The 13,777-nt window shown below is 33.9% G+C and overlaps 1 protein-coding gene across 1 annotated transcript in view; it reads left to right on the forward strand.

Annotated features, from left to right (window-relative positions):
- The window catches only part of LOC146163115 (intermembrane lipid transfer protein VPS13A-like), a 67,838-nt gene that overhangs the window by 26,849 nt on the left and 27,212 nt on the right, over positions 1-13,777 (forward strand). Inside the window, exons 29-48 of the mRNA XM_083382889.1 lie at positions 29-195; positions 948-1,108; positions 1,841-2,095; positions 2,443-2,556; positions 3,043-3,186; positions 3,365-3,532; positions 4,272-4,461; positions 4,788-4,885; positions 5,364-5,589; positions 6,163-6,339; positions 6,838-6,940; positions 7,668-7,815; positions 8,468-8,614; positions 9,186-9,353; positions 9,919-9,979; positions 10,367-10,495; positions 11,393-11,584; positions 12,124-12,218; positions 12,568-12,779; positions 13,308-13,549. Of these exons, the coding sequence (XP_083239015.1) occupies positions 29-195; positions 948-1,108; positions 1,841-2,095; positions 2,443-2,556; positions 3,043-3,186; positions 3,365-3,532; positions 4,272-4,461; positions 4,788-4,885; positions 5,364-5,589; positions 6,163-6,339; positions 6,838-6,940; positions 7,668-7,815; positions 8,468-8,614; positions 9,186-9,353; positions 9,919-9,979; positions 10,367-10,495; positions 11,393-11,584; positions 12,124-12,218; positions 12,568-12,779; positions 13,308-13,549 (3,197 nt within the window). The remainder of the gene's footprint in view (positions 1-28; positions 196-947; positions 1,109-1,840; positions 2,096-2,442; positions 2,557-3,042; positions 3,187-3,364; positions 3,533-4,271; positions 4,462-4,787; positions 4,886-5,363; positions 5,590-6,162; positions 6,340-6,837; positions 6,941-7,667; positions 7,816-8,467; positions 8,615-9,185; positions 9,354-9,918; positions 9,980-10,366; positions 10,496-11,392; positions 11,585-12,123; positions 12,219-12,567; positions 12,780-13,307; positions 13,550-13,777) is intronic.

Here is a 13,777-nt window from a genome sequence, read left to right on the forward strand (position 1 = left end):
CCATTCAAACCCCGATGTTTTCTCCCAGGTTCGGAACGATCAAGCTCTCTCTCCACGCACAAGCCACCAAGAAGCTGATGGAGTTTGCCCAAACTCTCGCCAACATCCAGGGAAAAAGCAAAGAGGAGGAGGGAGTGGGAATGGAGGAGAAAGTGAGAGAAGAAATAGCAAAAGAGGTGGAGGCCATCGCATCAGGTTGGTGGTACACATTACTTTGTTATAACTGAAAATAATACAAGTTCGTATCGAAACGTCTTAATCAAGATGATGTCGATCTACTCGACCTTTTTTGCTTTGCAATTCTTTATAAAGCTACATTACAGATCCGTGCGTAGTGTACCCAAGATATTACTTTGTTTAAGCTACAGTTAAGTAAAGGGTTTATGTTGAAATCCAAAACCTTTTAAACGCAGGTTGGACGTATTTTACTATTGTATGAACTTAAGTATGTATTTCTTTAACAAACCTACATCATGCAGTTGACTTTACTTTTTAATGTTTGTTTTGATTAGTTACATCCGATTAAGTACATTTCCTAGTTGCAAAAACAACGTTGCATGTTGACTTCTTTAAACACTTGAATACCTATTTAGTCGCACAGGTCGAATAGCCAATAATATTCATATTTTATACATTTTTTGTGTATACGTTAAACCATTGCTTTGGTTCTACTGACTACACACTATTTACAAGCCCGTATTTTATTTTAATTTTATTAATGTTTTATTTTTTATTAATATTTAAGTTGTGGCCACTAATTTTACCAAACTTTAAACTGTTCGACCAGAAATCAAGTTACAAGAACTGCATAAATAATTTGGGACTGTCTTTATTTGGACTCTCAGCACCAAATAATTATGAGCTTTCGGAGATAAAATTAATTTAAAAAAGTTTGTGATCACTGGTTTTAACGAACTTTTAACCTCTAACTTTGACCTTTGATCCAGACGCAACAATTGGAACTTTCTCCGATCAAAGTTTCGTGAGTGCTCTCAGCAGTAGGGAAATCCCCCAAGACAAGAGCATCATTAACCTCCACGTGGAAGCACAGCTCTCATCCATTGACATCGCTATACTGGATGAGCGCAAGTTCATCATGGATTTAAAGGTAATTTGATGAAAGCCAGTTTGTTTGAGAATAATTTTATTGTGTTTGGAAAGCTTCAATAAACCGCTTGTTACCCGGTGCGCCATGGAAGGTTGCCAACTTTGGGTATTGTGGCGCGGAGTAGTTTGCGACAAGCATATATGCCTTTTCAAATGTAATGTTGAGTTAGTCGTTTGTGATCGTGCAATGCAGTACCTTTGATGCATGTGCTAGTATGGAATAAGTACGTTTTTAGCTTTTTTTTCTTTCGCCAATCTCATTAATAAACCCACAGTATTTATATATACTGCAACTACAAAGCCTATTAGGTAAAAACTTGTAATTGTTAACAGATACATATCTTCTCATCAAATCTTACAGAAAATTTCAACTTATTATATTGCGTTACTGAAGAAAGTATATAAAAATATATTTTTTTATAAATTTTTTAAATGTTTGTAATTTCTAGAAACATCTGTTTGATGCAGAAGTGTGCAACAATGCGTAAACTTTTAAATTATGTTTAAATCCCAATCATGTTTACACAATATAACTTGTTGTAAATCAACTTTAAAAGTTGTTTACCGTTAAAGCAAAACCATTATGACGTCGATAAAACGTATTGTTCCATTAGAATCTTCACACAATGCTACTTACTCATATTTGAACTTTTCATTTGTATTATATATGAACTGTTTAACTTAAACTTGATCCTTTCAACCTCTAACCTTTAAACTTTGAACTTGACCCCAGGTCGAAGGGGTTCACGCGTCGATCATTATGACGTCAGAGTTGATGAACTTGAAAGCGAGGTTGCGTGACGTGGCGATCACCGATTCGTCGCCCGAAACCCGCTACAAGCGGATCGTGGGCGCTGTTGGGCATGACGTCACTACTGATGACGTCAGCAGTAATGACGTGTTCGTGCTGGAACTGACCAACTACAACAGCGCCACCCAGGGACATGAGGACAACATGGAGGCTGTGGACACCAGGATAAAATTAAAGGTTGGATATTTGTATCCAGTTTGGTTTACTTAAATAGTTTTGAAAAACATCTTATTAGATACTTATGTCGAATCAGGTATATCTTAAAACCGAATCGTTTTTTTTTTTCTACAAAATTGCGATTTGCGAAACTTTTATTGTATTGAAGATGTGTAATAATTAATTTACTGCTTTGGAGTTAGATATACATTATAATTAGGGATTTGTAAAATTTATAAGAGAAAAATCCCGCGTTTAACAGTAATTTACTGATTTTGATTTATATATATATATAAGTGTTTAGTTTTCATAAAGCTTTAAGTACCTACATAAAGTGCTGTAGAAGTTTAACCCCCTATTTACCCCAGATGGGAGCAACTCGGGTGGTTTTCCTGAACAAGTTCGTCCAGTCTGTGATCGGGTTCGCATCAAACTTCTCAGAAGCGAAGCAGGTCGCCATAGAAGCGGGGGCAGCTGCACAGGTTCGTTAACTATGGTGTGTGTTAAATAAAAGTTTTGTTTTTGTAAAATTGTTAAGGCGGCACTATTTTTCATAAAATATTTGTACATTTCGAAAATCCGTTTATTTTAGTAAATGAAATGTTTATATGTGTACTTAATAAACCCTTTATGCCCAGGTAAAGTTAAAAATCTATATGGTTTGATTTTTTAAGATTGGAAAGAAATATTTGGTTAATAGTATTTGAAAAGTTAAAATATAAATTTTCTAATTAATAATTTGCGGAAGATTTATTGAACTGATCGCATAGTTGTTTGCACACAACTGCGTTTTCTTTCAAACTTAAGAAAATTTTGAATTGTATATTAAACTTAGAAACCTTGTAAAGAAATTCTGCCTAAACTTGAAATCGTCATAAAACTAATTCAATTTTAACATTTTACCAATTTAAGCCATGTTTCGTGTACTTACAATTTCCATTGTTTCGTCACTTTACTCCTTTGTTAAGGAACGCGCGGCGGAGGAAGCGATGAAGTTGGCGGAGACGAACCCCCGGGTGTCGCTTGACGTCACACTTTCCGCACCAACCGTTGTCATTCCTGTCAACTCGCACTCGCTAGAGGCGCTAGCAGTCGATCTGGGAGTTTTAAGGGTGAGTTGCATGATTGTTTTTAGGATTTAAGCTTGTTTTCAATATTTTCTTCAATTTTCACTCATTTAGTTTGTAATAATAATAAATACAGTTTACATAAAACGCCAACTGACGACTTCAGTTAACTGTTAAAAACTTAAATCCACTCTCTAAGTGTAAACCACCAACTCTTGTCCAGGTTTCCAACAAGTTTTTGGTGGCAGGAACCGGCTCCACTGGGCCCGCCGTCACAGATCACATGACCATATCACTAAGCAACATGAAGATCACCACGTGTTCGTTGGATGAAGAACTTAAACTCAACACTGAAACCACAATCCTGGAACCAGTCTCTGTTGGAGTTGATGTGAGTTGGATTTGTTGGTTGAAAACTAGTGGATCCACTAAAGTCTATCATTGTGTAGGAATTTATTAATATCGCACTAAACGATGTTTGAATTGTATAGGAAATGTTAACAACGTTAATTTGGAAAGTTGTTAGTCAAATCTTAAGAACGATTAGATTGGATTAGCATTTATTTTTGGAACTACAGTTGAAATGCGCCCATAATTAAAGAGGCCTTCGCTAATCTTTAAATGAAGGGGAGTTTTTTATTGATTGCCTTTAAAAAAATTGTTTACATTTAAAAAAAAATATTTTGCCGGGCGTTTTTTATTTGTAGGCCACGAGTTTTTTAAACTACTGGTTTAAACTTTTTTATTTCCTGTTATGAAATTATTTTTATGCAACTTGGTGAACTCATTTAACCATTCACCAAAACAACGTGATTTTAGGCGGTGTTGTTACAAGACACTGCATGTGTAGAAATAAATTTAATGAATATAATGTTGCTCCACTTCTAGTTTGCCGATGATAACATTTTTGGTTTCTAAGGAATAGAAAAACTAAAGCTTTTTGTGAGAATTTTGTTTTTTTAGTTATAAAAAACAACTTTAATTCTTAATCAAGTTCCACGTTTACTCAAAAGCATTTAAATACAACTTTACTACTTTAAGATCTATATTTATGTGATTCTGGAAAGCATCTGATGTACCCCTTCCAACGTAATGAGAAAATTCAACCAGTTTTATCCGTGAATCCGCAGATTGTCCGCAATTTATCCGCGACCTGGTTCCATGAAGTAGCGGACGTCGCCATCGACGGCCGAGTGCCCCCGATTAACCTTTGCGTGAGCCAATCAGATTTGAGCAGCGTGATGACGGTGTTGGATCAGAACCTGAAAGAAGGTTCTGGAGAGATTGCGCAATCACAACCGAATGAAGTCGCAAAACCAGGTTAGAATAAAAGTAAAAATCATTTGATCACTGAGTTGCCTCGTTTAGAAATCAGTTGGTTGAAAATGAAGCAAGGTAGGGATAAAAAAATTAAAAGGTAAAAAATTAAATACCTTGTGCAACTTTTTTTTATTTTAATTGCCTATTTACTATTATTCGTTAAGATTTTTTTTTAATCCTGTTTTTTTTTTTAACATTAAATGATATACATTAATCACAATTTTATAAACTTTTAGTTTTTATATACTTGTTTTTTTTTTAGTTTTATTTATTTGCAATATATTTTGTCGTACTTGAGTTTTTTTCAACTTTTATTTTGCCTTCAGTTGAACCGAGCAAAGATCTTGCGAAGAAATCAACAACAAACGTTGGTTCCAAATCTCAGCAGCAAATCGCAGTCACTCAAATATGGGAAACACTAAAGGTTCGTGGGACGGTTAAGGTTGTCTTAGCAGTATTTTTCCTGTTCATATCAATTATTTTGATACGCAAGTCAATCAAACATAATTATAACTGGTTAAATTTATAAAAAAGTCTTTTTTGCAAACTAATTGGTGGCTAAACGATATTTCTCAAGCTATCGATATTGCATGAAAAAAATTGTCAATAGAAAAACATTGATATTTTTCAAACGGTATTTTTTTCAGGCCTAATACTGGAATTAATCCTTGTTAAGAATATTTAAAAAAGCAATCTAAATTTGGGTTAAAAACAGTTCGAAAAAAGTATAAAAATTTTGGATTAAATTAAAACAAATGGTTGTTGGGGATAAAATATTGACAAAAAGAAGTAATTTAAAATCAAACAAATTTTTTTGGAAAAAAAATCAGGTTTTTAGATAAACAATCCGTTTATAAGATATCAACAACAATTCTAATCAAAAACAAAAAATATTGCCGCAGGTTTTCTTCCAACTTGACAGCGTCAACCTCAAGTTGTTCGACGACAAGAACCACAAGGTGGCGTTAGCCAGGGTGGAGCTGTTACGCTTCGTTGCACAGGTAACCATGCGGAACGACGCTTCCACTGACGTCGACGTTTGCTTGGGGGAGCTCGGTTTGATTGACAGGCGAGATTCACACAAAGACGGAATTATTAAACTTGTGCGGAACAGAAAATCAGACGACGGTAAGAGTTTTTATATGAAATTTGTTTTGCATTTTAGTAAATTTAAAAATAGAAATTGTTTTTTTGGCAGTACGAGTTCTTTTTTAATTTTTTTGTTGTTGTCGTTTTTTCAAAAAAATATATAAATTTTTGCATTTTTTTGTGTGGAAATAAAACAAAAAAAAAATTTTTATTGTATTTTTTTTATGTAAAATATATATTTTGTGCTTAAATATTGTTCAAGTTTTCATCGTAATTTTGTTGTTTTATTAAAAAAATAAATTTATAAAAGTAATCTGTTTAAACAACTGATGTTTTTTGGGGTTAACAGTTAATATCTGGAATCCTAAACTATAACATTCAATATAATTTTCTTTTAATCCTGAGAATTTTTTACGTAAATTTTTCCAAATATAACCAAAAAATGTTAAGCTGTTTCGGCATATTTTGTCCATTCCAAGGCCTTTGACCGTGACTCATAGAATACTTACATAATTAAATCAGTCATAAAGCGCTTACATCAAAATTGTTAAGCTAGCAATTTTCACTACGATTCGGGTAATGTTAATTGTTCACATTTTCACATCCATCCAGACAATGTGAAGATAGTTTCGGCGTACTTGGCCCAACAGGCCGATGGTTCCAGGGACATCACGGCTTCCGTGAGCGGCGTGAGTGCCATCATAAGCGCAGAGTTCATATCACGGCTGGTGAGCTTTTTCATGGATCCCATGAAGCCCAAGGAAGCCGCGAAAAGCATCACGCCAGCTGGTGAGTCAAGCATTAACTGTGTGTTTTATAATATATATATAGATTTGCATTTATTGGTATAAATGTACGTTTAACACAATATGCGGTGGACAAAAACATTAACAAAACATAAAAAAATAGGCGAAATTTAGGTATTAAAATTGATTATTAAAAAAAGTTTTTAAAAACATAAAAAGTTTTCAAGATGAAACTAGTTTAAAAATAATAGTTCACGTTTTTTTTAGTTTTTTTTGCTTAGAACGAGGTAAGAACATGTTGCTTTTTGCGCAATTTAAGCAGAATTAGATAGTGATATAAATGCTTCATAGTCTGCACAGTGCACACGATGGTTTGTCATATTTGTTATTTTCCTAGCCTTATTAGAAATTTTCCATATGTTCATTTGGAATTATGTTCCTTTCATGAAAACCAAGGTCTTATAAATCACTAGCAGTTAAAAACGCTTTTCTGTAATTTATCTTTAAGTTAAGTACGCCAAGTTTTATTTTATTTTTTTAGCAGATGGCGAGGAGATTATTACGGCCATAACTGAAGTTGAAGTTTTTGCGTCCAACGAAGAAAAACTAATTGAAGAAGTGGAAGAAATTGTGCAGAACGAAAAGTAATTCGTTGCATTTACCCTTAGATATTTCAACTCGTCATTATCTCATGTCGTATTTGTACATTTATTAAGTTTATATCAGGTTGTGCCGCGCACTCGATGCGACATCAATATGTTAATCAACAAACCTTCTAGCCCAGTGGTTCTCAAACTTTTTTTCTTTCGTGGCCCATTTACGTTGCAAAAATTTCTGCGAATCAAGCTAACCAAATTTTTAACGATCAATCAATCTTTTAAACATCCAATTAATTACAATCTAACCAATTTATCAATCAATCTTTCAACCGATTAATCAACCAATTTACCAATTTACCAATTCACCAATTCACCAATTTACCAATTTACCAATTTACCAATTTACCAATTTACCAATTTACCAATTTACCAATTTACCAATTTACCAATTTACCAATTTACCAATTTACCAATTTACCAATTTACCAATTTACCAATTTACCAATTTACCAATTTACCAATTTACCAATTTACCAATCTTCAACCAACCAACCAACCAATTCACCAACCAACCACTTAACCAACCAATCTTTCAACCGATTAATGATCCTATTTACCAACGTTCAACCTACCAAGCATTTAACCAAAAAAACAATCAATATTCCAACCGATTATTCAACCAATTTACCAATCTTCAAATAACCAACCAACTTACCAATCAATCATTTATCCAATTATTCAACCAATTATTCAACCAATTAATCAATTCCAGATCGAAGTCGTTGAAGGTAACCTTCTCACTAGAGGAGCCAGAGATCGTGTTGGTCACTGACGTCAGATCTCTCGCATCGGAAGCTCTGGTGCTCGGGATGGGAGCAAACGTCAAGTTCGAAATCACCCCCGACGGCAAGAAGCAGATGGTGGGTTGCCTAGCGACGCCATTGTTCCCATTGTTCTTGACGAAAAGTCGGTGTTTCCCCAAATACCTGGGCGATCATTTAATGTTGTAATCCAGAATAAAATGTTTCTGGAAACACATTATAATCTCTCATACGTTGCTTATTTAAAGATCAAATGAATTCAAAACATTTGACTTGTTTTTCGTTTTAATATGTAAAAAAAAACGAAAGACCTATCTCTCAATCTATAGTTTGCGTTTTTCATCCTCGTTTTTACTTTTTTTTTTTTTTTTATTCCAAACCAAACTAGAAACTCCTAATAGTTTTAGAAACCATAAATATATAAACAAACCAACGTACAAAAACAAATTACTAAAAAAAACTTTTGGTCGATTTCCATGTGCTCCTACAATGTATATAGCGTCTGTTAATATTTTTATTTAAAATCGTCGCTAAAAACAATCTTTCATATTTATGCATCTCTGTATGTTTACTCCATTTTCATCCTTCTAATCAGCTTTTGTTATTTTTTGCTTGAAAACCACCATTAAATGCAACCTGGCGTATTTATAAAAGAAAATTTCAAATTTACCGGCCATTGCTTTTATTATGTACAGAGCTTTTATTAATTTTACTTTATATCATTTATATTTTTATACTTCATATTATGCAGCTTTCTGCCGAGTTGACCAAGTTGAGTCTGACCGGTTGTTCGTTCAATCACGTGATGTTACGTAGCACTCCCAACCCGTTCACACACAAGAAGATATTGGCTCCCTGCGGTATCAAAGTCGCCGGTCTCATAACCGAAGATATTCAGGTAGAAGTTTTGCGAGGCACTTATAGTTAGAGTTACTGATTTTGTTTGTGCTTTAACGCGTAACCGCAGATGACAAACACACTAGCGATAGTTTTTGTTAATAGCCCTATTTGTCTAACTCTTGGGTGCCACTGTTTAAGGAAAAATTGTATAAAATAAATCACGTTTGTGTGAAAGCTTGTTAAGATTTTAATACAATTTGTTGTTTCAGATTTCTAATAAAGAATTTCAGATTTCTAATAAAGATACTTTATTTCTAATTTGTTTTCTTAAAATTAATTTTAATGTTCATTTGTTTGTTTTTTCTAAAGCTTGATTTTTGTAAATATTTTCGATAAGTAATTTTTTGCTGTTTTATTTTCTTTTAGAAAGGGGTTCTTCTGACAAATATGTTTTATGTATAAATAATTAAATATGTATATTATTTTCTTTATTCATTCTTTTAAATACCTTTTCACAATTTTCTAAAATTAATGTTATTTCGTTTGTTTTATTATGGTTAATTTTTTTCGTTTCTTTATTTTTTTTAATATTTTTCTATAGTTTATTATATGTTCTCATTCATCCACAGGACTTTGACGTATTGGTTGGTGAGATCCGACTTAACGCTTCACCGATCATCATCAACACAATAAGCCAAGTAGCTGCTCACATGAGCCCTCCAGCGGATGAAAGCAAGCACGTGGCGGAGGTCGAACGAAGGTCACGACTCATCGAGAACCTCTGGTCGCCAATCAAGGTTTGTTTAATGCTGGTTTTTAACATTTTTTTTATCTTTGGGGGTATTTCATAATCGCTTAATTGGTTTTAACCTAATGTCATGGATTTTGTTGCTTTTGGTTAATTAAATCAGTTTTTGGTGGAAGCGAAGATTTTTGAGTATTGTAAGATCTTCCTTTGTGTTTTTAGTAGTTTAAGTTCCTATAATTTAATTCGTAAGAAAAAAAAGAAAAAAAATCTTAAAAAATCTGGGCATGAGCCGCATCACATTAAAAGTAAATGTATAGATAAAGATTATATTCAGCAGTTTATTTTCGCACCCCTATCTTTAAACAACAAATACAAGTCGCTTTGGATGGCTGAAATTGTGACCAAAACTCTGAAATTGTGATGTCAAATTTTGGTATTTTAACTCTTGGAATATAAATTACCAAGGAATGTTAATCAAGATACTTGTTCTACATTCTACTAATTCTTTTGAAGTCAATAGATTCACTAATTTTTAATGTATAGTTGCTTTGAACATTAACAAAAACAGTCTAATAGAGTTTAAACATGATAATAAAATGTAATCTTGTTTTTAGAATGAAGATCTAAAAGCTTGGTTTATGAGAGACGAGTCCACTTCAGTGGATGCCAAAAAAGGTTGTCAGAATATGCTATTATCATTTGTTTTAACAATTTTACATAATCTTTTTTATGGTGCGTCTGATAAACAATTAACCTATATTCGAAGTTTGTCAGCATCATAACCCCTCGGAACATTATTGGTGACAATTTTGAAAAATTTTGTGTTAAAATGCCGTATTTTTATATACTGTATATCTTGTTTTATATATCAAAAAACAGCTCCTCTGGTGATTTTAATTCTTTACCAACGTTTCGGCAACCTATGCAAATCGCCTTCTTCAGGGTGAATGTCATTCACTTGGTGAAGAATTAAAATTACCAGAGGAGCTGTTTTTTATTTATATTACTCTTCCTGATAGCAACGGTTTATTATGGATTGTTTCGTTAATTTTGTTTGATCAGATCCGGTTGAAGTTGCGTCGCCAAAACAGGAAACAGCCAAGGTCGACCTTCCATTGCTCCATATACAACTGGAGACTGGGAGGGGACATCACACTGTTCCACTACTCATCACTGAGTGCACACTTAAGGGTAAGCTCAATCAAAAGTAAGATTGTTTTAACTTAAGCCCTTACTAATCACTGAGTGCACACTTAAGGGTAAGGTCACTCAAAGTTCAGTTTACTTTAAAGTGAGACCATCAAAAGTAGAATTGTTTACGCCCCTACTCATCACTGAGTGCACTCTTAAGGGTATGTCCGCTCAAAGTTAAGGAAATCCACAATTGAACTTCGAAAGGTTAAGTTTCAAGTAATTCACTTAATATTTAGTTTACTTATGGATGAATAACTCCAGGGTTCATTTCATTAAGCGTTAGATTACCTAATGATTAGTTTACTAACAGATAACCTAGGTTTTTATCGTAATCCGGCATTAATTTACATAATAGTTAAGATTAATTAAAACGAAATCTTCAGAAGTCAAGTCATCAAGTTTTCTTAAAAGTAATATAATTTAAGTAAATGCCGGCGTAAGTTAACTCAATTACATTGTAACCGAAAAAGTTTACTTAACTTTAAGTTCACTTTAGGATAATAAACACTCAAGGGAAAGTTCGCTTAAGACAACAATTTTAATTAGGAAACAAGGCAAACAATATTCGATAAAATCGACATTTCGTTGTTCACAGACGTTTCAGCAATAACTTACGTCATCATTAGTGGAAAAATCAAGTGAAGATAAAGGCGATAAAACATAAAAAGAAAGGAAAAAAGGACAAAAAATGGCAGCTTACACTGATAATGGCATGAGTTATTGCTGAAACGTCTGTAAGCTGCGGAATGCCGATTTTTTCGAATATTATGGCTTTGGTATTTTTATTGAAATTACTAAAAAAATCGTGTATTGTGTTCCAAAGGCAAACAATATTGTTAAAAACAGTTCCTAATTTTTACATGTTGTTTAATAACCAAGCAAATGTTCTCAAAGGAAACGTTTCGAACTGGAGCAGTGGTGAGATGGGAGGTGACTTCAGCCTCACCCTTGGTACTGCTTACTTCAACGACAGTCTCTCTGTGTGGGAACCCCTCATAGAACCAGTTGAGGTTGATTCTGGAGCTCTTGTGCCAAAGTACGAACCGTGGAAGGTGGAAGCTCATATTCAACAGAGCAAACCGGTTAGTAACCTGTAGCTTTTTAAACCTAGGTACACATTTAGGATGCTTACGTTCAACCAAAGTGTTCTGACCTTGCATTAATGTTGTTCCCTTGTTATGTTTTTTCTCAAAAAACTATTTTCTTACTGTTATTTATGACGACACACGTCGCCAATTATATTTATATAAAGGTAAAGAACAACAACTTTTGTTGTTTATTCAAGCTTTTTTAATCTTACTTTTGTTATACCTAAAGTTGTGTTGTTTATAAAAAGTTTTTTCTTAATATCATGTTGATATATCAAGTTGTGTTGTGTTGTTTAAAGGTTGTGTTGATTACATTAAGTTGTGTTGATATATCAAGTTGTGTTGTGTTGTTTAAAGGTTGTGTTGATTACATTAAGTTGTGTTGATATATCAAGTTGTGTTGTGTTGTTTAAAGGTTGTGTTGATTACATTATGTTGTGTTGATATATCAAGTTGTGTTGTGTTGTTTAAAGGTTGTGTTGATTACATTAAGTTGTGTTGATATATCAAGTTGTGTTGTGTTGTTTCAGACTGAAGAGGACGCAGTAAACGCGAACCTTCCCGCCCTAATGTCGGTCAGTGTCGAGTCAAAACAACTTCTGCAAGCCACAATCAGCAACGCAGCACTTAAGGTGAATCTAGTAACATCGAATTTTTTCGTAAAACTTTGTTTTATTGTAAGAAATTAATTTATGCCTAATGTTTAACTTGAATGCTGCCATTTATTTGTAAATTAACCTATTTCACCTATTACTTTAAACTCTATTCACAACGAGGTTTACAATAATTAAAATTATTGTTCTGGAACGCTCAAACCCACTATGATGCTTACAATGCTCGTTTTTCTACTGAAACACTGAAACAATGTCATTTAAATGTAGATTACCTTATTCCAACCATAACTTCAAATAATGTCCACTGTTAAGTTGACAATGCCAATTGTTCTACTGGAATACTTAAACAATGCAACTTTTAACACAGGCTGTGAACGGGCTCGGTACGGCGTTCAAGGACGCTGCCCTTACACAGAAGTTGAGCGGTTCCGGAGGAACCAATGGAACCGCGGCCGACGGCGCCGATGACGTGCAAAGCGGCGCCGCCATTGTCGTCAAGAACAAGCTCGGCTATGACGTAACAATCGACTTCGGGAAGGCGCTTTGTCTGGTCGGAAAAGCGCATCATCATCATAACGGGTGAGGTTTGGTTTGTTTGAATGCGTGGTATTGTGATGTAACCAGTTGAAGTTAAAGCTGTAAAACACAGTTTGCAAATTACTAGTCGTATTGTTAAAATCACTTTTTTTATCCAAAGTTTGCGCACCGCTTTTTTATTTCCTTCGTAACCTCAGACAATTGTGATGATGTAAATTGAGGCAATAAATGACGTCATAATAAGTGAAAGACGTCATAACCAAAGTCAAATGCGTTACTGAATAACAACGTGATATGCTGCTTACCCAAACAGGTTAACCAAGCAAAAAATTAAAGAAGTTAGAAAAATTTTACCCATTCTAGGTACAAGTTAAGCCCCGGAACCAAACTATAATTTAATTAAAAAAATCGGTAAAAAATATTAATTACGTGATACTCGTTGTTGTAGGTTGAAATAAGTCGATTCATGACGTCATTTAAGATCATAACCAAAATGAAATGCTGTAGTGTATGACCAATTCATAATGCTTAATTAAACAAGTTAACCACGCAAAATATTATCCATTCCAGGTACAAGTTGGACAGCGGAACCAAACTGCGACTTGACTACTCACAGACCGGGGACCAGGGACTCTGGGCTGTCCTCTCTGATCAGGAGAAAATGGCGCGACGCGATGACGTCACAATCAGCGTGCACGGCGACGCGAATCACGTGACGAGGGTGAATGTGTCGCACACAGGGGCCGTGACCCAGACGCTACGGATTAACGAGAAGCCGGTTACTTTTGATGTTCTGGTGGCAAGTGTGGCGGGTAAATTAATAAAGATTGTTGTTTTTTAGTTAATTTTGTATTACATTTAGGTATATATATTTATTTATGAACCTGGTGGATTTTAATTTGCAAGTTAAAAATAACTATTATTTTTATATTTTTATTTTTAGGTATATTTTTTTATATGTGCAATTTTTTTATTATGTATTTTTTTATTTTGTTTCGGAAAATTTTGTATATATTGTTCAAAGTATATGTGTTTATATT

Source organism: Ascidiella aspersa, chromosome 2, assembly GCF_963924565.1.
Source record: "Ascidiella aspersa chromosome 2, kaAscAspe10.2, whole genome shotgun sequence".
NCBI lineage: Eukaryota > Metazoa > Chordata > Ascidiacea > Phlebobranchia > Ascidiidae > Ascidiella > Ascidiella aspersa.